The sequence below is a fragment of the Aythya ferina genome (genome assembly GCF_964211825.1).
Source record: "Aythya ferina genome assembly, chromosome: 1".
Taxonomy (NCBI): Eukaryota; Metazoa; Chordata; class Aves; order Anseriformes; family Anatidae; genus Aythya; species Aythya ferina.
Window position 1 is genome coordinate 113,948,647 of NC_140296.1, and position 23,508 is coordinate 113,972,154.

At 45.8% G+C, this 23,508-nt stretch overlaps 2 protein-coding genes across 10 annotated transcripts; one reads left to right on the forward strand and one right to left on the reverse strand.

Annotated features, from left to right (window-relative positions):
• Positions 1-803: 803 nt before the first annotated feature.
• Positions 804-12,341, reverse strand: LOC311443631 (OX-2 membrane glycoprotein-like). 8 transcript variants are annotated; one of them, XM_084533959.1, is made up of 7 exons: positions 12,223-12,341; positions 11,531-11,568; positions 9,557-9,758; positions 8,246-8,581; positions 3,457-3,768; positions 2,909-3,054; positions 804-2,296 (listed from the first exon to the last, which is right to left on the reverse strand). In XM_084533959.1, exons 3-7 carry the CDS (start codon positions 9,648-9,650, stop codon positions 2,210-2,212), a joined length of 975 nt encoding a protein of 324 aa, XP_084390085.1. In that variant the 5' UTR covers positions 9,651-9,758; positions 11,531-11,568; positions 12,223-12,341; the 3' UTR covers positions 804-2,209. The 8 variants fall into 8 exon arrangements, 7 of the variants coding, with proteins under 7 accessions (XP_084390085.1, XP_084390084.1, XP_084390088.1 ...); XM_084533958.1 differs by having other exon boundaries at positions 9,557-10,470; XM_084533962.1 differs by having other exon boundaries at positions 10,182-11,568.
• A 188-nt stretch (positions 12,342-12,529) lies between these two features.
• Positions 12,530-23,210, forward strand: LOC311443801 (uncharacterized protein). 2 transcript variants are annotated; one of them, XM_084534306.1, is made up of 5 exons: positions 12,530-12,667; positions 14,159-14,278; positions 16,782-16,831; positions 18,032-18,066; positions 21,973-23,210. In XM_084534306.1, exons 1-5 carry the CDS (start codon positions 12,642-12,644, stop codon positions 22,183-22,185), a joined length of 444 nt encoding a protein of 147 aa, XP_084390432.1. In that variant the 5' UTR covers positions 12,530-12,641; the 3' UTR covers positions 22,186-23,210. The 2 variants fall into 2 exon arrangements, with proteins under 2 accessions (XP_084390432.1, XP_084390433.1); XM_084534307.1 differs by lacking the exon at positions 14,159-14,278 and having other exon boundaries at positions 12,539-12,667.
• Positions 23,211-23,508: the final 298 nt, after the last annotated feature.

Here is a 23,508-nt window from a genome sequence, read left to right on the forward strand (position 1 = left end):
GCTTTTGGTGTTTGTTTTTTGGTGATGGTGACACTAGTTTAGAACAGTCCTGTAGTGTAAACTTCGAAGATAACACTCCTCTTCCACATACTTACAAAGTTAACCTGCTTTGCATTGCTTGCATTGACAGCAGGAGAATAGAGCCATCCATTGTGCTTCAAGTTCTTTTTTCTTTTTTGTTTGTTTTTTCCAGACCTATTCAAAACTGGCAACATTCTATAACCTCTGATACTATTTGTTAAATACTAAACCTATGAGTAAGCCCATGTTAAATTTTATCTTTAAAGAGTTACTGTCAAACTATTCACAGAGATAAGCTGACAGACAAGCACAACATAATAATAAAGAAACCTCAGAACAACAGTTAGGATGTTATTCACCCACGGTATAAACTTCTGATCCCCTCAGTCACATGCTTGGTTGTTCTTTGAAACGTGTCTGTACCTGTTTTGTACTCTTCTCCCCCACCTAACAGACCTTTGCTACGTGAAGACAAACTCAACAGCAGTAACATGTAGCATTTTTAGCATTTTATGGCACTGTATTTCACTGGCTGGTTTTGTACGTTATGAAGACAAATACACATATCAGTTTTACATGTTCTGCATTTGGATGTCATTTGCAGTTCTCATACCTATACTGAGAAAGACAAATAGGTCAATCATGTGCTCCTTACTGTATAACATTTTGCTTGTGCGCTGCCAGATCCCCCCTTTCATTTGGTCACTAGTTCTGTTGTGCTGGTAAGCACAAACCTACAAAAGCCTTTCACAATCCAACATTCAACTAAAAAGTAGAAGGAATTACAAAAACACCCGTAAGTATTTTATTGACTCCAAACCCAGCTTGTGTTCCAGATGAACAACTTGTAAAAAAAATAAAAACACGTCATCTCTACAATCTTCCCATGCTTCATAAGGGTTTCTTGGCAGCTTTGTGCCTTTTTATCTCCCCTCTGAAAATCTTTTTCCTTCCCATGTCAAGTCTATTTCAGAACCAGACTGATTTCTTTTTTATTTTTTAAACAAAACAAAACATTAATTTAAACATTAGAAGCAAACAATTTAAAAAACTCTCCAGAAACAAACCAAACAAACTAACAAATAAAACATCAAACAAAAACAAACAAACAAACAAACAAACAAACAAACAAACAAAAACTTAAGAGCAAGTGTGAACCCCACTGACCAGAGAAGCCTGATGTACCACTGCCTGGAGCAGCAGTCACTTTGCCTGCATCCCATGGGGCACAAAATACCCCCGGGGAAGGTCTGCCTCCCTCCATGGCCCTTTCCCATGCAGGCCAAGAGGAAACCTAAACTGCAGTTCTGGGGAAGTCTGGAAAAAAAGAAAAAAAAAAAAAAAAGAAAAAAAAAAAAAAGAAGTTTCTTCCTTTGACAATTAAGGAGAAAAATTCCCCAATTGTGAAGGCTTCTGGGCTGCAGCTAGTTCCCTTTTCCCCGCACTCACCAGATCAGCTATTACTAAGCATTATGAGGTTTAAAAAACCTTCTTTTTCTATGACAAGAATTGGGTTTATTCATTCTCAGCTCACCCACTCTCTTTCATTTCAGATGACTTGGCTTGTTGGCCACAGGGAGTGTAGGGGAAGGAAAGGAAGACACAAAGCCCTTTGCTTTTACATACATTCTAGGAAAGGCTGGTGGAGGTGAGAGCTGGCAATTTGCTGATGCCTGATGGCTCAGAAATTACAGCCCCTGGCACCAGGGTTACAAATTTGGACCAGCTGCAGACGTGCTTTCCTGAGCCCTTTGGGGAGATGGTTCAGATCCCAAAATACCACAACAGCAGCAGCCTCACCCCATGTCCCCTGTGCTTCCCTTCACCCACAGGCAGCATGCCCCAAGTCAGTTGCCCCACAAAACATCACGCCGCCTCAGGCAGCCCCCACTCAGCTTTGAACCTCTGATATTAATGTATGAGAAAGGAGTAAACGCAGCATAGAAAATGCAAACTACAAGGTTTCGTTATGCAGTTCCACATAGCCAAATGTCTTAGCTTCTCAAATAAATATTTCACAGCTTTTTTCTAAAAAAACGGAATATGTTTGTATAACAAAATAAATAAATATATATTATTAAAAGTCTTTTTTTTTTTTTTTTTTTTTTTTTCTGTATTTCCTTTGTTGTGATCTCACAGCAGGTTTACTTGACAGTCCAAGGCGTCCATGTGTTGGGTGTGCAGGATCTCAGCTGTTGGGCAGTGCGGCGGCACCCTGCTTGCCAACAAGCACGGACTGTCCACATGCCTTCTCCTTGGAACATACAGGAAGGACCTAGCAGAAGAGATTTTTTTAATTTTACTTTTTGAAAAATATATGAATGTCTTAAGTGCAGGGGAGCAGATTTGGTCTGCCTGCATTACCAAATGGAATTTTGCACCTGTTGGTGCTAGAGAATGGTAGATTAAGTTTTGCTTTTCACAACCTCCCCAGCAGACTTCAGCTTGGATTTAGGGATAGCATGTGTGGAAGAAATGCATTGTAGTTCTTGCCAGTGCCTTTTTTTTTTTTTTTCTCCCCAAAACATGCATTTAAAAGCAAGGGTGCACACCTCAGGTGCATCCTGCAAGGAGGCTGAGATGCCTTCAGCACAAAACAGGACAGGGACTTGGTCAAGCTGCAGCGTCCTGCTGGGTTTGCTCCTGCCTTGAACTTGCATCCTTCACAGCACCCCACAGGCTCATGTGTGGCCGTTTCCCATCCTGAGCACCACACGGTGGCACGCTCTTCCTCAAGAGCTCCTCTTCTGTTCAAGACACTTCCTTGAAGGCATGGCTTGGCCATGCTATACATAGGTGGGTCATTTTAAGAGATGCAGAAGAGTGGTGTAAGGTTATGGTTGCCATCTGAACTCTGCTGTTCCTCAGCAAGGGAACAGAGACCTACCCAGCCAGGCCGGGCCAGATTTCTCTCTGGGTCATGTAGGTGTCTCAGGCAGCAGCAAAGGAAGCAGGCGAGGAGAAGGAGGGAAATCAGAGGGACCATCACTCCCATGACAATGGCCACAGATGGTGCCATGGCGCTGTCCTGACCTGTGGGGAAAGCAGCAGGTGCTCAGGCAGGCTTCTCCATGAAGAAAACCAAACCAAACCAACCCATTTTGGACACCCCTTAGCTAATCCCCAGGCTCAGAAAGATCTAATGAGGTACCATGTGAGCATGTGCAAGCATACATACAAATAATACCACATGTGTCTCAGGTCTGATGCCCCAGGGGAACACCACAGCACCTCTCTCTGATGGGCACCAAGTGCTGCATCACTGCTGGGGAGCAGGACTTCTGGATGCTCCCCCTCTGCCTGTCCCTCCCCATCCCAGCTGCTCTTCACAGGCCTTCCCCACCTGCTCCCCAGCCCTCGGAGGAGCAGCTGATCTACCCCAGGAGATGTTTCCATGTCTCCTACTCCAGGGCAGGAGCGGGGCTGTGTACTGACCCTGTGCCAGGCTGTCCATGGGCAGGTCCAGGGTCACATTCAGAGATGGGTGCTGGATCACACAGGCGATGGGGTACTCCTGGAGGATTTTGGAGTGAGTGTGGGTGAAGTTGCTGATGACAGTGACGGTCTGGTTGCCAAGCCTGACATGGTATTCCCTTGGTTTCTGCAGCAGGATGCTGGGAAGGCGCCAGGAGATTTTTGGAGCTGGCTTCCCTGTTGCTGAGCAGCTCATCCCCACCACTTTCTCGGAGTCTTCAGCTATGTCTGGACTGGGAATAAACTTGGCTTCCACTTTGGGGTCTGAGATGGCTGTAAAACACAAAGCAGCAAGGTCTGTTAATTTCTGCTTACATTTAAGCCGAGAACACTTGTATTTATTGTTATTTTAGCATCACTGAGAATGCTGAGCTGCGAAGGACCCACAAAGATCACCAAGCCCAACTCTTGGCTCCACACAGACCACCCAAAAATCAGACCCTATGTCTGAGAGCATTGTCTTGGAGGGCAACCTTGATACTTGACCTTTCATCCCACTCACTAAAGCTGTGGCAGAGACACATTAACATGACAGTGATCAGAAAACAATGCTGAAAATGAAGAACTTGGCAAAAACAGGGCTAGAGGGTAGAACCATACAGGTTTCAAATCCCCTATTAAAAGCAGCACAGCAGCATCCCAGCCAAGGAGCACTGATGAAAACAACAGGTAGTGAAACCACACATCCTCCTCTCTCTGAAAGGTTTGAAAAGCTTCAGTGAGTCAAGGTGCTTGTTCTTATCCCTTGAACTCATCTGTGAGATTAGATTTACTGCTCTTTAAGATGTGCAGGCTTGAGCACCAAAGGACTAAATGCATCTTCTAATGCCAGACAGTAACAGTGAATTTGTGTGTGGTGACACCTCAGGATTTCAGTTGTGGAGGTTTTATACTTACACATCTTTTCTTCCCTCTGGGTTGTCATGGTATCCCTCAAAACTTTTGTTAAAGATATTTTTTCCAAGCTCCTTCTCACCCTAGAAGATTTGCAGATGCTGTCATATTTAGTCAGCAGATGGGATGTACCATGGGCACCATTCATACCTACTTATTTGCTTGAAGCCAACTTGTGGGTTCCTATTTGTTTGAACTGTTTTTGCAGGGAATAAAGAAGGGGGAAGAGCACAGGCAGCTATCTTCAGCCTGGGTAAAATGCCAGGGAAGATCTGAACACCTGAGGACACATCTGTCCCCAGATCAGGGCAATCTGTTCCCAAGAAAGCAGAAAGAAATGCAGGGAGGCTGAGCTCTTCCACCATGGAAAGTAGTGAAAACAAGGTGTTTGGAGTTGGAGTGAAATCTGTGGGAATCTGACAGTACAAACTCCTTAGTAGGCAACAGGACAATGGAAAAGGTGCCCAAACCTCCAAACCTTACTTTTTTTTTTTTCTTTTTTTGAAATATCAAAGTAAAATTTGTGTGTTGAACTTCAAGCAAAATCAACTATTTATTCCTCAGCCATAAAGTCGTAGCATAACTGAGGTTGGAAAGGACATCTGGAGGCCACCTAGTCCAAGCTCCTGCTCAAAGCCAGTCTAGCTAGCTCAGGCTGCTCACGCCAAGACTCATAAAGGCACATAACTCCATTTGGGAGTGCCGTTTCCCAAATACAAGGGTTCCAGGTGGCAGTTCACCAGCCTGCCCTCTACTTCAGAGCACAAGCTGATGGCATAGGGGTCCAAATCATATTCTACTTCTGCCTGCCTGTTTCTGATAACACTACTTTTTAAAATCATTTAAGTGCAGTGGTATCTTTAGTTTTATTCAAGTTTGAGTTAATATGGATGCCCTGTGATTTAACACTTGTCTGTTAGTATATTTAGTAGTACCGTATGCATATATTATTTACATAGCAAAAATAACAAATCAGCAAAATATTAATGCTGAAATTGACTTTTGCCATAACACTAGAAAACATGTCACTGTTATTCAGCAATTCTGACTTAAACCAAAAGATTATGTTTACTCTTACAATGAAAAATACTTTTTTTCCCATTTGAGCACTAAATGAAGGTTTGCATATGAATAAGATCAAATGATCCTGTTAAAGGGGGAAAAGGTACATGGTAGCTGCATAATGGCACCCATAGCCCCCTGGCAAAATCTCATATGCACCTCATGAGGCTGTCTGGATTGTCCAAGTCAAAACTGCCAGCAAGACACTTTATACCATCAGCTTTGCTTTTTTTTTTTTTTTTTTTTTTTTTTTTGTGTATGTGTGTGTGGCTATGCCTCATTATTTACTATGTCTGTGACTGCTTAGAAGAATGATGTGGATATATTTTTTTTTTTGCATCACCCACAGACAGAAACTCAAACCCTACTGAACTGATGAAACCCCACTTGCAGTGCTGTGAGAGAAACAAGCAGAGCATTTAGGGGGATTTCAGCTGGAACTTCTCAAAATCTCCCGTGTTTGAAACGACACAAATAGTCACAAACAGTTTATGTTTTGATTAATAAATGATCTCTGAACTTCTTCTTTCACTCACGGGATCCATAAAAATAACATATCCACCCACAGAGTTAACTTTAAATATTAGGTTGCGACATCCAAAAGCAGTAAAGGAAAACTGTCACAGATATTTCCCTTGAGAGGGTTTTACTGGAGCAAGGGTGTTAAAAAGCAGGGAAGGCAGACTGGCACCATTGCTGCCATCTGGCAACCTCAAATCTTAACTGAGTCCTAAAGATTAAGGTGAACCTTGGCTTATAAAGGCACACAGATGGGGTGAGAAAAATTGCTCAGCATCATATCTTGACAGGCATACATGCATCCCACTCTTCTCACTAGGCAGTCTTCTGCCTTCCCATGTTGGACCCTAGGGAATGTTTATTACGTGGGAAAATCTTGCATGGTTGCTCTTCCCCTTATGTCTGTAACAGGTGCACAATCAAAGCCTATAATGACCTTGTTTTGCAGTAAAGTCCTGCTGTGCTGCTTGTTAGTGTGTGCACACTGTTGAGGTTTGATGAACGTGCTTAAATTAACTTCTGCTTTTCTCTTTTAACAAAATATTTGTTTCCAGTGAAAAACTACCCACAGGACATATTGCGCTCAGGTACATGAAGGACATTTTCAGGAATTAGAGTATGCCTCGTGAGTACATTAAGACTTCATGGGTAATCACCAGCAATTTCCGTGCCTCAGTTTCCCTGTCTAAGAAATGGCGATGGCACTTCTCCACTGTGCTGAAGCCCTCCAGGTGGATGGGGCTATCTACCAGCAGACAGGTGTCTGACCCAGCAAGGTGTCTTGCCCAGCCTCAAGCGACATATCACCTCTCTCCATACCTAGTAACTCTAGCCCCTTTTTGGGTTTAGATCCTTTATGTCAACAAAGGTCAGCAAAGCATTTCTAATGCAAAACGCAGAGGGAAGAGAAGCCAGCAGTTCAAAGGAAACCTACCGAGCACACTTGAAAATACTCTGTGCCAAAATGGCTTTTGGTACGGGATAGAAAACTGCTGCTGGTTCTTCACCTTGCCCCTTTCAGCCAGGCAGATCTGAGATTCCTGCTGCCTGTACCTGTGCAGCTTTTCTCAGCACCGTTTCTGGTTCTGACTGTGGTTTCAATTCCCTGTGCTACGCTGCACAGGTCCTGGAAGAACCCTCTGGCAAAGGCTGTTGTAATCAGGCAATAACCAGCCTGTAAACTCCCTGGCCATCCCCGCTGGATGGCATACGCATGCCAGTGGCTCATCTGTGGCTGACGGCATTGTCAGCTGGCTTGCTCACCTTGCCCAGCTTCCCTGTGCCCTGGCACATCCCTGCCTGCTTCACCTTCCCAGCCTGCGTGCTCAGGGAGGTTAATCCCCTTGTTATCAGCTGGGGAACAGGGGAATACACCTGCAGCTTTTAAACAGCATTTTCTAAATTAGCTATAATGAGAGCTTTTGCTTACATGCTCAGATCTCTGTAAGGGGTGAATCATAGCCACAGGGCTGGTGATTTGGGGAAAATTTCCCACACTTGGATCAAAAACAGACAAGATAAACCAAAGCCAATTTAACCCCGTGTTTAGATTCACATGGTAAACAGAAAGGGATTTCTGTACTAGTCACTTGTATATTTTCCTGTAATGCCTAACTCAGCATTTACTGTCCAAATGACTCAGGGTTGAGCGACTGCACTTTCCCCCTCATATCTGAAACATCAAGAGGATTTCTCCCACTAATTTATTCTTTCTGCTCTAGAATCTTTCCCAGGAGAGAGGAAAAAGGACTTCTACGTCAGGCCTGGTTTTCCCCCATTTCCTTCTCTCTTTCCCCTTTTGCTTAAGTCATTATTCCCCTATAAACCAGGGTCGCCTGTCTTTTTTTCCCAGGACTCCTGGCATGAGATTTGACTCTCTCCTTGAAGCTAGCTGATGTCGATATCTGTACAAGAAACAGAAGGGGAAGAGCCCCTGAGTGGCCCTGACAGAGCAGTGGGGCTGGTGGTCACTGGGCTTTGGGGGCTGTGGTGAGAGCAGCTGCCAGCCTGGCATTGAGCCTGGGGAACTCTGAGGAAGCCGTAGGGCACACACCAGCTGCTTTGTTGGCTTAAAGGGGAAGAAAATAGAAGAAGTGTTCAACGGCACCTCCCCATCAGAAGTAAAACCATCGAGGGATGCAGAGCCAGGGAGGAAACCAAGCGACCTTTCCCTCATAAATTTAGCAAATAACAGTGATAAGGAAAGGCTTTTCCCCGTGGGGAACAGGCTGGTCCTCAAAGACACAACAGCCCACCCGCGATTACAGTGCCTTACCGTAAACCTTGAGGCACATCCTGCCTGTGATGGCCCCCGAGGGAAAGGTGTTGAAGATGCACCTGTAGCATCCTTCGTCTTGCAAGGTGACCCTGTGAAGGGAGATGGCCGAAGTCTGCAGCCCGCTATCTGCGAAGCTCACGTGGCCGTCATAGTCCTTTGCTATCTTCTGGCCATTGATGGTACTGTAAGTTGCTATGTTGCCTTCGGCCCCATCTATTTCCTTCTGCCAGGTCACTTGTATCACGTCCTCATTTGTGGCCAGCTTGCACGAGAAAGTCACGTTCCCGCCTGTCTGGACCGACTGCACGTTCCTGTGCGTCACCTGCACGGAGCCTGGGGAGAAGCAGGACTGTACTCAGCACATCTCACCACCCCAGCAGACACCCCATGCCTCAGCCCTCACCCTGTTGCCAAGGAAAAGCCAGGAACATGATTCAGAGGAGTTGCCCTGGGAGTCTGTCTGGAGGCAACACCTGTCAGCCCGATACCTGCTCTGTGGTTAGAGATCTCCAGGGAGAAGGAAAAACTAATCACTTGCCTCTTCCAGTTCACCGACACAGGTGGGAAAACTATTAAGGGACCAGCAAGTGAAGCGGATGCTCGCAGGTTTGATAGCTCAACCCCACAGTGCTCTGGCTCTTAGGATAATAGCTTGTAGAGTTTACCTGGGTAGATGCTGCACGGGAAGGGAGATAGCAGCAGGGACAGATACAGCACTGAAAATGTATCATTCAGTTTGCAAGAAAGCGAATTATTGTTTTTAAAGAGTGGGGTTATCTGCAGTGCCCAGAGGTGCACTTGTCTACCCAGGGAATGTCTAAACTGCCTGGCATGGCTTGCCCAGGCAGAGCTGTTCAGGACACCCAGAAGCCAGCCAGGCATTTTGCTGTTCAGTCCTCAGGAGCATCACAGGCAGAATTCAAGCTATTGCCATAGAAGTTATTTTGGAACAAACTCAGGCTTTTCTACATGATTGTTAATTATGAAAACAAATGCAACATGCTCACGCTTCCAGTGGTCAGAACCTAGAAGCACCCTGTCCATCATTACAAATAATTCCATCATAACGACAGAAAATCAGTGCCATGCTCTGGCACAAATCTCAGCCAAGTCGGGAAATGAAATTCAATTTCAGCCCTGTGAGTCACGATGATTTATGATGTGCAGAATGTAAACAGAGCCAAACACTGGTCTGCAGCTTACAAATTCACCAACTTTAAATAAAGGAGTGGATGCTGTCTTTGTCCCCTGAGGTATGCCAATCCATCACAGCGCTGAAGGAGAAGGAAATAGATACCAGGAGGTTACCTGAGGCGAGGCTCCAGAGGCTGCAGAGGAGCAGGCAGATGGCCATCGTTTCAGCTGTGCGTCCCCGAGACCAGCGAGCGACCGACTGATCCATCACAATGAGGCTTCCTCTTTTTTATACGCCTTGCTCTTACTCTACGGACATTCCCTATGTGCGCCTACGGTAAGAGGTGGCTCGTAAACTCGCCTCACGTGCACCCAGCTGAACAACAAAAATTTGGGGGGACAAGTGTCACAGACAGAAACTGAACATTTCCCAGTTGTGCCACTGGGTGGGTAGGCTTTACAAGGCTGGGGTTTTCTGAAGCACTTTTCTTGTGAGGTGTTTGTACTAAAACACCTGAAATAAAAGTGCCTGGGTGAGGGCCGGGTGGTGCCAGGGCCAGGCACAGGGCAGGAGGATCAGGGCTGCAGGTGCTGCTGAGGGCCGGGAACTACCACTGCCATCAGCCTAGCACCTCTACCAGGCAGGGAGCATGGGGGCAGCTGGACCCAGATCCCCCGAGTCACTGTGTTTGTGCCTTTTTTGCTTCATCATCTCTGCCTCTGCATTTCTCTTTTTCTGCCAGCTGGGATCACGCTGTCGAAACCACCACAAGTCTCTGTCCCTGGGTCTCTCACGTACCCTTCAGTGGGGCAAGCAGCCAGCGGGACCTCATTTACTAATCAAACTTTTACTGTCATGCTGAGCCTCCTGTTTCTGTTTCCTAGCTAGGTGTCTTGTGTTTTTGTAAATGATGATGACACCAAACTGAGAGTGCATTAAAAATGTTTTCGTTTCTTTGAATCACTGTATGGACTAGCCTTGGATCGTGTAAATACTTGAGGGAAGCTCAAGCCATAATGTGACAAAAAATCATCTGGCATGCTCATACACAGTTCCTACTATCAGCTTTCAAGTGGTAATTAATTACCTGGAAAATAAATAAATAAATACAAAAACAGGCAAAAAGCAAGAATGCAAAATCTACAAAAAATACTTCCTGTGAGGTTTTCCAGACCATTTTGCAGCTATTATACAATCAAGAGCTCTACCAGGTAAGGCAGAGCAGAAAACTGCCAGCTTTGAAATGGAGACCTCAGATTCCCAAGCAAATGTTTAACTTCTGGTGCTCACCCTCAGAACTGAAAAGCTCTGAGGATCTTCTGGAACTATGTCCAAAGCCTCCTGTCAGGGCGAGAGTGATCTGAGTAGTGATGTGAAGATCCCTCCAGGCTTTGGTGGCACACTCACGTATAGCTCTATTATGATTTTGAAACAAAGAATCGACAGAAGAACTTCCAGAAGCCTGCAGACACTTTTGGTGCCTTCCCAGTTAAATCTCTCCACTTAGCGATCACAAAAGGAATTGCACTTTACATAAGAAAAATACGAGCCCAGTTTACACATCTTTCTCTTCATAGGAACAGAACCTGACTCACAACTTTAAACACACAGCAACAGGAACGTCAGGTCCCACTCCTTAACCAAACCACTGATATCAGTTTATAATTTTAAGTGCACTTATTCAGACATTTCCCAAACTTAGCTGTTTGCCAGTCAAATCCCATGTTCTCCTGCTTCAGCTGCACAGCAGCTTCATTTCTCAGAACAGCACCCAATTCCTGGGCTTAAAGTGTTCTCCAAAACACAATGAGAATTTGGAAATGATCAGGCAGAAGATGGTTCTGCAATCACATCTTGAAAAACACTGATTCATGTTCTTCCCTTCCTTCCTGCTGCACTAGGATGGTTTCTCCAGTTCCAAGTAAATCAAAAAAGGGTATACAGGAATTAATTGCAGTCACTAAGTGACAGCATTTCCACACAGCCCCAGTGACTAATACCATTGATAAATCACAAGTCTGAACTTCTGGAAAACGCTGCTGGCCAGGCATTCACACATGATTGGAGATTAGCTCTCACAATCAGACCAAACCATGGCTGTTTTATTTATAACCAGTAAAAAACAGGTTAATAACCAGGTCACCTACCACGTCAGCAGGTTCAGTGCAGCTTCTCAAGATGCTGCCTATAAATAGAGCAAAACAGAGAGATATGGCTTCACTCACTGATGAATGTTAGTGACTTTGGAGGTCAGTACACCACAAGTAGCACAGCTGTATGAGCAGCAGCACCTGCTGCTACTAATGGGAAACAGCTTGCCAAATCGAATGTGCCTGGTGCTTCTTACCACCACCATGAATAATGCAGATGTGAGACAGTGTGGGACCATGCAGTACTGAAACACCAGAGAGGGGATGCTTAGCTGAGACCTGACCCATGGCAAAGTATGCCTGTCTGCAAAATGGCACCTTGCCAGGGGACAGCACACGTGAAAATGTCTGGCTAACCACCCACCGTTGTGTACCTCTGTGCTTTGGGCAACATTGCTGCAGACACCTGATGCCTTTTTAGAGATACTTTTTTTTTTTTTTTTTTTTTTGGGGGGGGGGGAGGAGGGGCAGTCAAGTGTTGTGAATTATAAGATTACTGAACCATCAGCCCTCCAAACTGCATTTTTGGTTCTTTAATTATACTTCTCCTTGTAGCTCTGGAGGAAAAAAAATAGATTAAAAAAAAAAAAAAAAAAAAGAAACAGAGGAGAAAGTAAAGCTAGCTTACACTGGAAAAATCTAGCAGCAAATGTTATGGTTTTGGGGGGTCTGAAGGGCTTGTTTTTTACCTTTTGTTTCATCGTGACTTTTCTCAGTGGCCAAGCACTCTGATTTCTTCTTGACAGCACTCCACATCCCCACATTGCTCTTTCAGTCCAGGGATCGTAGAGGGAGTCCATGCTGCAGCCCATCAGCCTCCTCGTGGGGGCCACCAGCAGCAGCATGCTCTAGCTGGCCTTGGCTTCTCAGGAAACCACGTCAATCATTCATCCTCCCCTTCTCCTTTCCCCACCTCCACACGTCAAGTGGTTGTCTGTGGTGGAGGCTTTTTTTTTTTTTTTTTCATGTACAGTATCTGGGTTGGAGAGATAAGGAGCCTGTACAGCCATTGAGTCTCCTTTGGTAACATATCCAGTACAGAAAATTCAGACAGCAGAGAAACCACGCCAAAAGCTGGTTACCAAGGGTGCAGAGATCCAGTGGGAGGATGGGAAACTGCCAGCCAAAAACAAGGTAGGTTCAATGACATTTTGTGTTTAATTACTAAAGAATAAGGCTAAGAGAGTGGTTTCAAAATGAGAGAAATTAGGAGATACCTGTGATGAAACAACCTTAAGGAACCAGGGAAGGTACCACAAAGAGTCCCTTAATTAAATAAAAGTAATTTAGCAAGCAAGTTAAAACGAATGACATAATTCTTAGTATGTCAAAGAGCATTGCCTTGGGCTCTTCTTTACAGAGGTAATCCCATCCATAGGTCTCAGCACGGAGTCTGCTGAGGCAGGGAAGGACATTACAAGTGGGGAGCACAAGGAGCAGAGTCCTTGTCATCTTCTCTGGCCTTCCTGGCTGGAAAATCCTATTTAGAAACTCACCTTAGTTCATCCATTGCACTGCATCTCATAAAGACAGCCTTTTACATACACTGCATATAAATAAATTATTTGTATAATGTACATAAATACACAGAATTTACGTGCAGCAGTGCGTATGACCAGATTGTCTCCTAATGAGCTGTGAAGACAGAGGAGGACCCACCCCCGTAAAACCAGCTGCTTCAAACCCCTCAGGAAGCAGCTGATAGCCTTTGTCAGGCTAACACAAGCAGCAGATTTGCTCTGGGAAAGTGGTGGCTCATGTGTTGTCTTCGAGCAATGTGGGATTTCCAAGGATGCCCATCCCCACATGCACAGGCAAAGATGCCTGAAAAGGCAACCTTGCTTGGAGGACTCTTCAACCCAGATGTCCAGCCCCTCTCACCACTGCCTTGCCGGGTATTCGTGTGTCAGCCTTGCTGCTGCTAAAAACTCCCTCAGTTCTCAGCCTGTGCATTTGCACTTCCAAGGAACAGTAACCAGGGCTCTCCGGTAACATGGCTCTCAGGAAGAACAACTGAAAAACCACTGCGTGGACAGACGATTTCCTTGAAGGCTCATGGAGAGGAAAATCCCCTCTTGGTCCCACTGTGGTCTGAATGGGTTAAAGAAGAAATCATGCAGCCTTTAAGTACTGTACCCTGAGAGCTTGCTCAGTCTTAAGGGGTTTGAAACTAGATGATCTTTAAGGTCCTTTTCAACCCAGGCCATTCTATGATTCTTAAGGAGCTCAAATGAGGCACTCAGGTTGCCATAATTAAACTTTCTGCTCTTTTCCAATGCGAGGGCATCCCTCACTTCCCTGTGGCCAGAGGCCAATGAATGAATGCGTTAACTGGTCTTGAGGGGAAACAAATAAAGTCCCCAAACCTTGAAGTCCTGCTGTCAGCGGCAGTTTGAGTCGAGAATGACTAAGCTCGCATGAAGCTGGTGGGTCCTAACCTGTGCCTGCAGAGTCTCAGCCCCGTGCTCCTGGCTCCCAGACTTGCTGAATCCCTGGGTTTTAAGTGCCTGTATCACTTAGGTGGATAGGACTCCTGCTGCTTTTGAAAACATTCCCAACTCTTTTCAGAAGCAGGAACCAGGGCACATTGAACAAGGTGTTCCTAAGGCAGATCTTTCCTACTAGGTGGTGGTGGGGCCCCGAAGTCCATTTCCCCCACCGAAGAAGACAAGAGGATGGTCCCCACAGCAAAGGGTGGCACCTCACCTTCAGAAACTCCTCTGTGGCAAACTGCTGCCAGAAGAGGTAGGTGGCAAAGTGTTAACAGGCTGCCCTCCTGGAACAGGGAGCATCAGGCAAGGTTGGTTAGTGGCACCCGCTTCCCCTCAGCTTCTCCTAGCAGTTCACCCCTCAGTCACAGCTGCCTGGTTGCTGATAAATCTATCTCTTTCTGAAAAATCACAGAAGTTCAGAGGGGTAGTTATTTTTGCGCATTGTTCAGAAAACTCTCCTTCCCGTGCAGTGACTCAGCATCCTGGTACAGCTCTGCTGCACTGTGCAGGTCCAGCCCTGGCTGCCCCCCGACCCCGACCCTATCAGAGCTGGTGCACACCTTCTGGCAGTCTGCCCATCCACGCCACCGCAATCCTGCCTCCCTGGCAGCGTGTGGCACTGCTGAAGGGCTTAACCCATAGCACAGCACTAAGTTCTCTCCTGTGGTGGCAGATAGGCCTCAAAAAGTCCTCCCCAAAGCCTTTTGTTCCACATTCACAGCTTATATTGTCACGAACCTGAACTCCTAAGGAGCCAGGAGCAAGCAGTCACGCCACCCAGCTGTCCGCACCTCTGCTGAGTAGCTTCAAACAAGTCTGAAAGAAAAAAAAAATAAAGCAGAGGGGTATCAGCAGATAGTGTTTAGCTTTTGGGGGTCTGGCAGTTTTATGTCAGATGTGGCTTAAGGAACCAGGTAGGAAGAAAACTATTTCTGGACCATTACCTCTTGTTGAGGGAGAGCAAGCTGGATGGAGAGAAGGGCTGCAGTGGCACTCCACTGAAGTTCTCTCTCCTGAAGGCTCATGCTGTAACGCCCCACCACATCATAGGACCAGAGGAACATCATATTTCTGAAAGCAAAAGAGGCTGGCATCACCCCTTTCAAATATGTGTGCAACCTTAGCAGCAGCATATGTATACCGAAGCTTGACACTTCATCCCATCTATTCAGAAAGCTTACTTTTTAGTGGCACTTCTATATTTGTCTTGACCACTTCCCCTGTGTGACAGACCCTGGAGCCTGTACAAGAGCTCAGACAGCTTCTCTGCATGGTGCAAAGCAAAACTACAAAACCAAAATTCTGTTTTTATTTCAATAACTGAATCACATTCCTTCTGTTTTGAGACTGCTGGCCAGGACTATTTCCCAGCATTTTCACTGATAAAGCAATATTTATAATTGCCTACAAAACCAAATAAATTAAAAATAATAATAATAATAATAAAATAAGCAATGCCCCAAGCCCCTCCAACCACAGACAAGTCAGGGTCTCGTTCTCTAACTCAGCACTTGCCTCTAAGGAGACAGCATGTCTATACTATGAGCATAGCTGATGAAAAACATTTTAAATTCTCAGACTACGCAACTGACTTATTTTCCCACAGTATTCTGCATTATTGACTAAATAAGATCACTTTATGTAAGGGTTGTGCAGCAGTTCACAGGTCTAACTGTCTAAAGAAACATGGTATTTATTGACCATCCAGGACAAGAGCTATCCAAGCCTGGTGGCCAGTATCACTTCTTCTTAGCAAGAAACTGAAGAATCAGAAGCAAATTGAAAATAAACAAGAAACAGATGAATAAATTGATGAGAAAACAAAAATACTTCTATCAAATTTATATCAAATCCAGTTACAATATATTCCTGCTACAAATTTTGTGTACTGTAAACATACCTAACACATACACACACATTTTTATTTAAAATGTGCCTCGTAGGACTTCTAGGACCAAACTGCATGAAGCCTTCATGCTGGTGTCTCCTGCTAAATTAGAGAAGTTCATGCTCAGCGCAGGCTGTATGAAATTCAAAGAAAACGTGTAGGCCATCAGAAATGAAATAAGATCAGCTTTATCTTTATTCCCAGCTGCATTATGAGAACTAAATTTCCCCCTGAATGGGAAGGTGGGAAGTTATGCTCACTAATATTTGTGAAACTTCCTGCTGCCCTGATAAGAACACCACTTCTATGTGCAGGAAGAAATTATGTCACGCTAGCTGCTGAGCTTAGGAAGCATAGTTAATAAGTTAGACCTAGGACCTATGTTTATTAAGGAAAACTATTAGCAGCAGCAGAGAATGGTGGCATTGCCTTTTTACCTCAGGTCCTGGGAAAGAAAAATACAGTGCAAATGTTCAATTAGGGAGTGACTTACAATTCAAATGAATGACCACACTTATGCAAGTTCAACCTTCTGATCAAAACAGCAAAGCTTACTTCAGCTGCCACAGATCAGTCTCTCACAGACTGGCCTGCTGCTGCCCTTGCTGTGCCTGCAGCCTGTGTTGCACAATCGCCTTCTTCTTGTTCCTTTCGGTTTGTACCGGGACATGCATCTCCTAGTTTGTCAGTGCTGCTGCTCAGCCACAGGTCTGTGACTCATGCCACTCCTCCTGTGAGCCACCCCTGCTCCCCTAGCAGGTCCCTGCACATTTGAGATGCCATACAAAGGGCACCTGGGGAGTTGCAGTGGAGAGTGAGGTCCAATCAGCACCAGGCCTAACCCCCTGTCCTCGTGTCCCCATTCCAGGTGGGAGGTGAGCATCCCTGGGAGGAGGAAGAGGTACTCCAACAAGGAAAGTAAGTAAAGATGCTCCTCCAGCACCCCGAAGGTGGCAGGGAGAGGGAGGGGACGTGAGGTACCCTCAGCCACACAGCAGCACTGCAGCCCCAGCCATGGGGTGCTACCACGAGTGTACTGCCCCTCTTAGGACTGCTCCCAGAAACACAGGGCAGAGATATGTGCTTCAGTTTGGGCAGCAAGTTTCTCCAGGTTTTATATCTAAGACATCTACCTAGAATTGCACCTCCTTGCACTTCACTATTGCATGGCTGAAAGATTAAAAACAAACAAGAAAGCTGGGGACTGCGGAAACCAGGTGTTCTGCTAATAAAATAGCTTTGGCCTATTAAACGTGAATAGGGAAGACTCATGTAGTGGCTGGAATCACACGCATTCACATGAACCACAGCATCTTGATTTTGTCTTGGACTGTTACCCTTTCTGTCAGGGGTAATGTGACCATGTAGTGATCAGTAATAATTTGACCAGTGTAGTTTAACATGCTCAGCTGCTTTCAGGAGCGGAGTGCTTGCTCACTTGTTAATCATACACATTAATGATCTTGTGGCTGCATCAAGGCAGCACGATGCTATTTGGCACCACTGCCAGATCTGCACTTGGTAGGTTTAACGTGACATTCAGAGGCTGATGCCTTCCCTCCAGCCAGACTGCAAAGCAAGAACACTTTAAGTCCTGCTACCTTAGGCAGAATTGAAAGCTCAGCTCTGAAACTTTGTAGGAGCAAACAATAGCTCAACCAATTTCCTTACAAGAACCTGATAAGCAGCTAAAAATAAAGCTGTGAAAAAGGGTGATGCAAATAACCCCTTGCCACTTAGATGCCCACGGGACAGAGAGACCAATTTCCCGACAAACCCTGGCTGCTGAATGAATGAGGTTATTCACCTTGGTTTCATTATGGTCAATGAGCAGTACAGCACTGTAAGCATGTGTGAAACCAGAGGAAAGATAAATCTTTACCAGCCATCAGATGTCTCTAGCCCTTGGAGGTTGATCCCTTTCCACAACCCGTGCTCCACAAGCTTATGATGTTGCACAGCCTGCAGCCAAGCCTGAGCAAGCCCCGTGCTGCAGAAAACCGCGCTCCATCCCCCCACAGGGCATGTTGGCCACCCACACCTCACTGCTCGCCTTGCCTGGCATCCTGCAGCTGTGCCGAGGACCCACAGTCACCTGTTTGCTTCCTCTCTCCCCAGCTCAGACCGACAGCTGCCCGCCGAGCCCTACCCAGGTAATGACTCAAAGCGGATGCTTTCGCTGCTCTGCCCGGGGGCTGGGCTCGAGACATGCCCCTGTCTGAAAAACAAGGTGTCCACCACCTTCCCTCGTTAGAGACGTAACCCCACCATTGGGACATTCCCCTGGGAGGCAGAAAAACAGCTCAAGCCTCTGCTCCAAGTAAACCAATACATGTATGCTGAAAGGGCGGGATGCAGCCCCACTCTAGGGCCCATTTTGGAGAGCATAATGCTGCCTGGCCCCAGTCCCACAGCTCGGGGGCTTGTGCCTCCTCATTCTGCCCTCGGTGAGTGGCCCCAGCCACCAGGCAATGCGTGGCTGTGGGGTATTCCTCCCACCTCACCCTCATGACCTTCTCCCCTCGGCTGCCTGCTAGCCAGAGTGACCTCTCTTGTCTGCAGCTGCACCAAAATTGGCATGTTTTCCAGAAGAAAAAAAAAAATAGTTTCGGTTTCAGCATGACATCTTTTAATAAAAAGCTGTTTATCTGGACTATTGCCAACGCAATTTAGTAACAAAAGAAGTCTTTGGTTGAAAGACTAAAGGAGATTTAATACTTAGAAAAGTTAAAAGGCTTTGGTTAATCTTTCCACCGTAAAAAATAGTGATGAATGGCTAAATCACTGCTGGAACAGAATAAGGTTCCTCTTGCCAACATCTCCCTGCCTCTAGGAAAAAAGCCTCAAAGCACGCACTGTTAAGCTGACCGTTCAGTTTCAGTTTCTTATAAACCAGAAGGGATTAAATGGCTGCACTGCAGGAGGACTGGCGTGATGCCACATGGCTCAGTCCATCCTGTCTCTCCATTCTGGGGTCAGATTCAGGAGTTGTTGTAAGGCACCCTGAGGTAGTTTGAGAGGCAACCATCCCTTGGTGCATGCCTACTCATCTCTCCAAATTCATCTTTCTGGAGGCGAAAGGCAGAAGAGCAGCCTCCTGTCATCTGAGGCACTTGACTGTCTCATGCACTCATGGTTTGGGGTTCACATGCCAGGCTCTGAGCACAGCACTTGAGTACCTGTGGTCTGCTACCTCTGCTAAGAAAACAATCTTAGCAGTGGGTAACTGATGTTGTGCCTTAAATCACCAGTCATGACCAATCACCAAAAGCCCTGTGTACTGCAGAGCAAAGCGCTGCCATTTAGCAGCCCACCCTATTTTCATACATTAAAAAAAATAAAAAAATAAAAAAATAAAAATTAAAAATGACAGCAGTAAAGCAAAAGTTGTTGCCCTGAAGATACGTGGGTGTTTAACAGAAAATTTTAAGAAGGTGGTTGGGAACGATGACAGAAAAGAGTGTGATTAAATGAGCTCATCATTTGTGCGAGTGTGGGGTGAGCTGTGGGGGCAGAGACGAGGAGGGGTGGAACTTCAATGGGGAACCTGCCAAGGAGCTGTCTCGTTTTGAGACTCCAGCCCCAAGTGAAAGCCACAGAGCAAGGTTCGGAGACAGTCTTGGTAGGGTCTTCAGAACAATATGAAAGTCATTTCTTCCCTGTTTTAAACTCAGTGTGCGGATAGTGAAAGACTCAAACAAAATCCTAGGAGTCTTCATGCTCACTCCTCCTGCGCCGTCAGTGTGTGGGACAAATCACCCCACCTCTGCACTTCGGTCCCCACTGAGAAGAGGTAAATGACAACAGCCTGTCAAAATGTGTAGGCTGGAAGCACTCTGGGAAGTGTAGCTACAAGTAAGGCGTAGGTAACCCAGTGTGTTGGAAAGTACAAGTGGCACCCCAGCCTTCACTTAGTGGATTTGGAGCCAGTTAGTCATGAAAATAGAGAGCCTACCTGTTCTCATTTTGCAGGCACGTGAAGAGAAATGCCTGCTGCCCTCCCAGTTCTTTGTAATAGTGGTTAGGGGAAGGGAGAGCCTGGCTTCTGCAGGTAGATAGGGAAGACAGGGCCTTTTCTTAAGCAAGTCTTTCCTGATTCCTCCACTCTTTAAAACGTCTGTAATTTCTGAATTTCAAGAATTCTATAAAGCCTCAACAATAAACTCAGGAATTATTTTCAAAATGCTGTTTCCTGAAGGTCCTGAAGGAAATCTTTCACACCAAACTGAATACAAATAGACAACATGATTCATACAAGCTGGGAAGATCTGAAATTCCACAGAAATTATGTCCTAATGACAATTTCTCACTTCTAGGTTTGAAAAACAAAAGATAACCCCTTAGGTTTATTAGCCCATGGAGCGGAGACCTCTGTTCCACTTAGAGAACATGAAAGGTGGCTGCAAATGTCAACATGAACTCAGCAACCCCCACTTAAAATTACTGCTATTACTCCAGACTATAGTGGGTACCACTAAAAAGGCAGTGTTTACTCACTGTCTTTATTAGCGAGTTCAAATCAAGAGCATCAGAGCGAGAAACATTTTAACTTCTGACCCCAAATACATACCCCAGTTCACATCATCGCTTTAGACTTAATGAGCCATCCTACTACCTATTTAAGTGCACAGTCACACAAAACACATTAGTGAACAAAATCAGGAGGCAAAAGGAGGGACAAGTCTAAACAGAGCTGGGAAGGCATTTACTCATGCAATCTTACCTTCTTCTTTGTTAATGAACAGTTCTTTCTTCTCCTCCTTCTGTTTTCAAGGAGCTTGTTAGATGAGGGCCACCAGGGCTTGGGCAGCCATCTCTGCATCTCTGATGTCGCTGGGCCCCCTTCCAGGAGCCCTGCCTCCTGCTCAGTGGGTTCCTGGCTGTATGAGCCATGGTCTCCATCCCCTCCAGGGCAGGCTGACAGGGGGATGGATGAAGGCCTCACGAGTGTTAGGTTTCAGTAAGTCAATCTGCGTATGTATGACAAGGTGTCTAGAAGCGTGAGATGATGGAGAGGGCAAGTTCCCAAGGGGAAGCTCGCTGTCTCTGTCCGTATCCCTCTCAGCCCACAGCACTGCTTGAATAGCCTTCAAATGCAGCCAGCTCCGACGCACAGCTTGCCTCCTCTTCTGCGCATGGTGACACAGCACGGTGGCTCAAGGGGAGGTAAAACAGATACTTTGATGTCTATTTAAATTCAGAAGTCAAGAACAGAAATGCTGGAGCTAGAAACTATCCAGGCTAAAGGAGTTAAAAGTCTCTTTTAAGTGGTAGGGAGCTGCCAAATCCTGCAGCTAAATGGAGGTGAGGCCGTTGTGTGTACACAGAATAGTGAGCCCCTCACCCAAGAAAGAGGGTTAGAGATTGAATTTAAGGAGAAGGCAGGGCAGAACATGTTATTCAGATGCCGTGTAAGGCCAGACAAGGGTACTGACCTGTTTACACGTGAGTGGCCCCATTTATCCCCCTATCCACCCATATTCCCATGCTTGTTCCTCCACAAATCCCCCTGCTCTCCCCATCTGGTTCCTCCCCTGAACACACCATGACAAGCCTAGTACAGGTCGCCAGAAGCTCTCCCCCTCATGCACCAATTCCTTCAGGCAGTAGCTCCCCCTGCAACTCGACCAGCCAGGAAAGCTGGAGACACTCCCTTTGACACACAGTGTGGGTGCCATCCCTCGCCCACAGGGCTGGCAGCTTTCCTGGGACAGCCCTGGAAACAGATGGGGACAGGGCTGATTGGGGATCCCCCCACCTGTGTGGGGTGATGAACTTTTTGTCACATAACCTATCAGCAACAGTACCAGCCTCAGGAAAAGAGTCAGGCCTTGGCTCTCCAGCCACACAGCACAGGTGTAAGCACGCAGCTACAGCCAACACAACCAGGGAAATGGCAGGATTTACCAACGCTTCACATACTATGTGGGTTAACACCACTGCCTGAGCACACAGGCTGTGTGGACTGCCAGGTCTGTTCATGCTGCAAGCTTCTTCAGCAAGAGAGTATAACAGTGTTGGAGCTGATCGATCTCTTTTTCTCTATCTCCCCCCACTAGGAACATTGTGCCAGAAGAGACTCGATGAATGCCAGCGGGCTTTGGTATTCCACTGTCACCCACAACGTCAAACATGAGTCCTTTGCGACTGACACCAAGAATCAGACAGACTATGATCAGACAGAATACGCAATTGTCAGTGTGCCTACAAATAAGCGAAATACCACCTACTCCGAAGAGCACAGTGCATATGATTATGTCCTCATGAACTAGAGAGTGACTCTTTCTGCTCCCAAGAGGGCCTACTCAAATATTCACTTGAATATTTAAGCCAGCCTTCCTAGCCACTTCACCTGTCAACTCTTCAAACAAACCGGAGAGCATCTCTCAAGTTACAAAGCTTTAGGACGTGTCTACCAGTCAGTTCCAATGAGACAAATCTGTCCATGAAAAGGTGATCACAGGAACAGGGTACAGGGCTCAACAAGTAAAACAAGAGGAATCAGCAGTAACTACCATTGTAAAGCAGGGCTCCTCTACAGAAAACCAGGTGCTTCCTTACTAGAAGAAACTGAGACTGCGCAATCTTTCTGGATAATTACAGTATTTTTAAGGGGTTATAGCAGAACTAATGATAGAAATCTCAAAAATGCAATAATAATTACCCCCCTCCTTTTTTTTTTTTTTTTTTTTTTTTCCCCAATAAATAAAAAGCATAAACTTTGTGTTAGGTGTACTTAGTTTTTTTTTTTTCCAAAGTTTTTCTGGCCAGCTTGATATAGAACAGTATATATACCACGATGCAGCATACAATCTGGACAAAGAACTCATTTCTCAAATTTTTCCCCCTGCCACTCCTTAACATAACACTCCTTGTCTCAGAGTGAAGTCTTAACAAAGTTGGATGCAATTAAAAAAAAAAAAAAAAAAAGGCAAGAAACTGTATACAAAACAACAACAAAGTCCACTCACTGCAAATGACTGCCACTTAGAAGACCATGAAACCTACAAAGACCCCTGTGCTGCACAGGTGGTAATTACACAGCTCTCAGTGGAGGTTTTGCCTTCGCCACTCAATGTTTCCAGCTCATTTCTGCTGGAGTTTGGCTCTCCACAATGCCAGAATATAACTTCACCACAGCCTGTCAACCTGCTGCAAACAGAATTTTTGGAGTTGCACGTAGGAAGCTGGTTATTGAATGATTCAGCAGAGCTCATGAAATGATTATGTGCCCATGTGCTTCCTTAATCATTATTTTTTTTTCTGTATTTTTGTATTAAAACAGATTGAAAGAAAACATTGAGTGGTTTTCCTGATTTTAAATATTCCCTTGTATTCGATCTCTGGCTGCAGTCCTAGCTTTATAGCATGGTTCCTTTGCACATCCCACCTGCAGTTTCTGTGCCAGAGGGTCCCACAAAGCAAGTGGCTGCACACAGCTGAGGACAGATGTTGCAAGCATGGTGTAGGCACTGCTGCAGTGACAGACAGCTGAATCTGCCCAGAATTCATGCTTTGCTACACAGGCTGCCTACCATGGGATTTGTAAAGGGCTGGCTGTACAATCCACAAGCTGAATTACCAGAAAAATCTTT

What these genes read in the sequence shown, in the direction of transcription:
- LOC311443631 (XM_084533959.1), bottom strand. Translation starts at nt 9,650, where the DNA reads ATGGATCAGTCGGTCGCTCGCTGGTCTCGGGGACGCACAGCTGAAACG. An exon ending in CCTCTGGAGCCTCGCCTCAG is followed by an intron (nt 8,582 to 9,556) that starts GTAACCTCCTGG and finishes GCTTCTCCCCAG; the next exon opens with GCTCCGTGCAGGTGACGCAC. An exon ending in ATCTGGCCCGGCCTGGCTGG is followed by an intron (nt 2,297 to 2,908) that starts GTAGGTCTCTGT and finishes CTCTTCTGCTAG; the next exon opens with GTCCTTCCTGTATGTTCCAA.
- LOC311443801 (XM_084534306.1), top strand. Translation starts at nt 12,642, where the DNA reads ATGGGAAACTGCCAGCCAAAAACAAG. An exon ending in GCAAACTGCTGCCAGAAGAG is followed by an intron (nt 14,279 to 16,781) that starts GTAGGTGGCAAA and finishes TCCCCATTCCAG; the next exon opens with GTGGGAGGTGAGCATCCCTG. An exon ending in GCCCGCCGAGCCCTACCCAG is followed by an intron (nt 18,067 to 21,972) that starts GTAATGACTCAA and finishes TCCCCCCACTAG; the next exon opens with GAACATTGTGCCAGAAGAGA.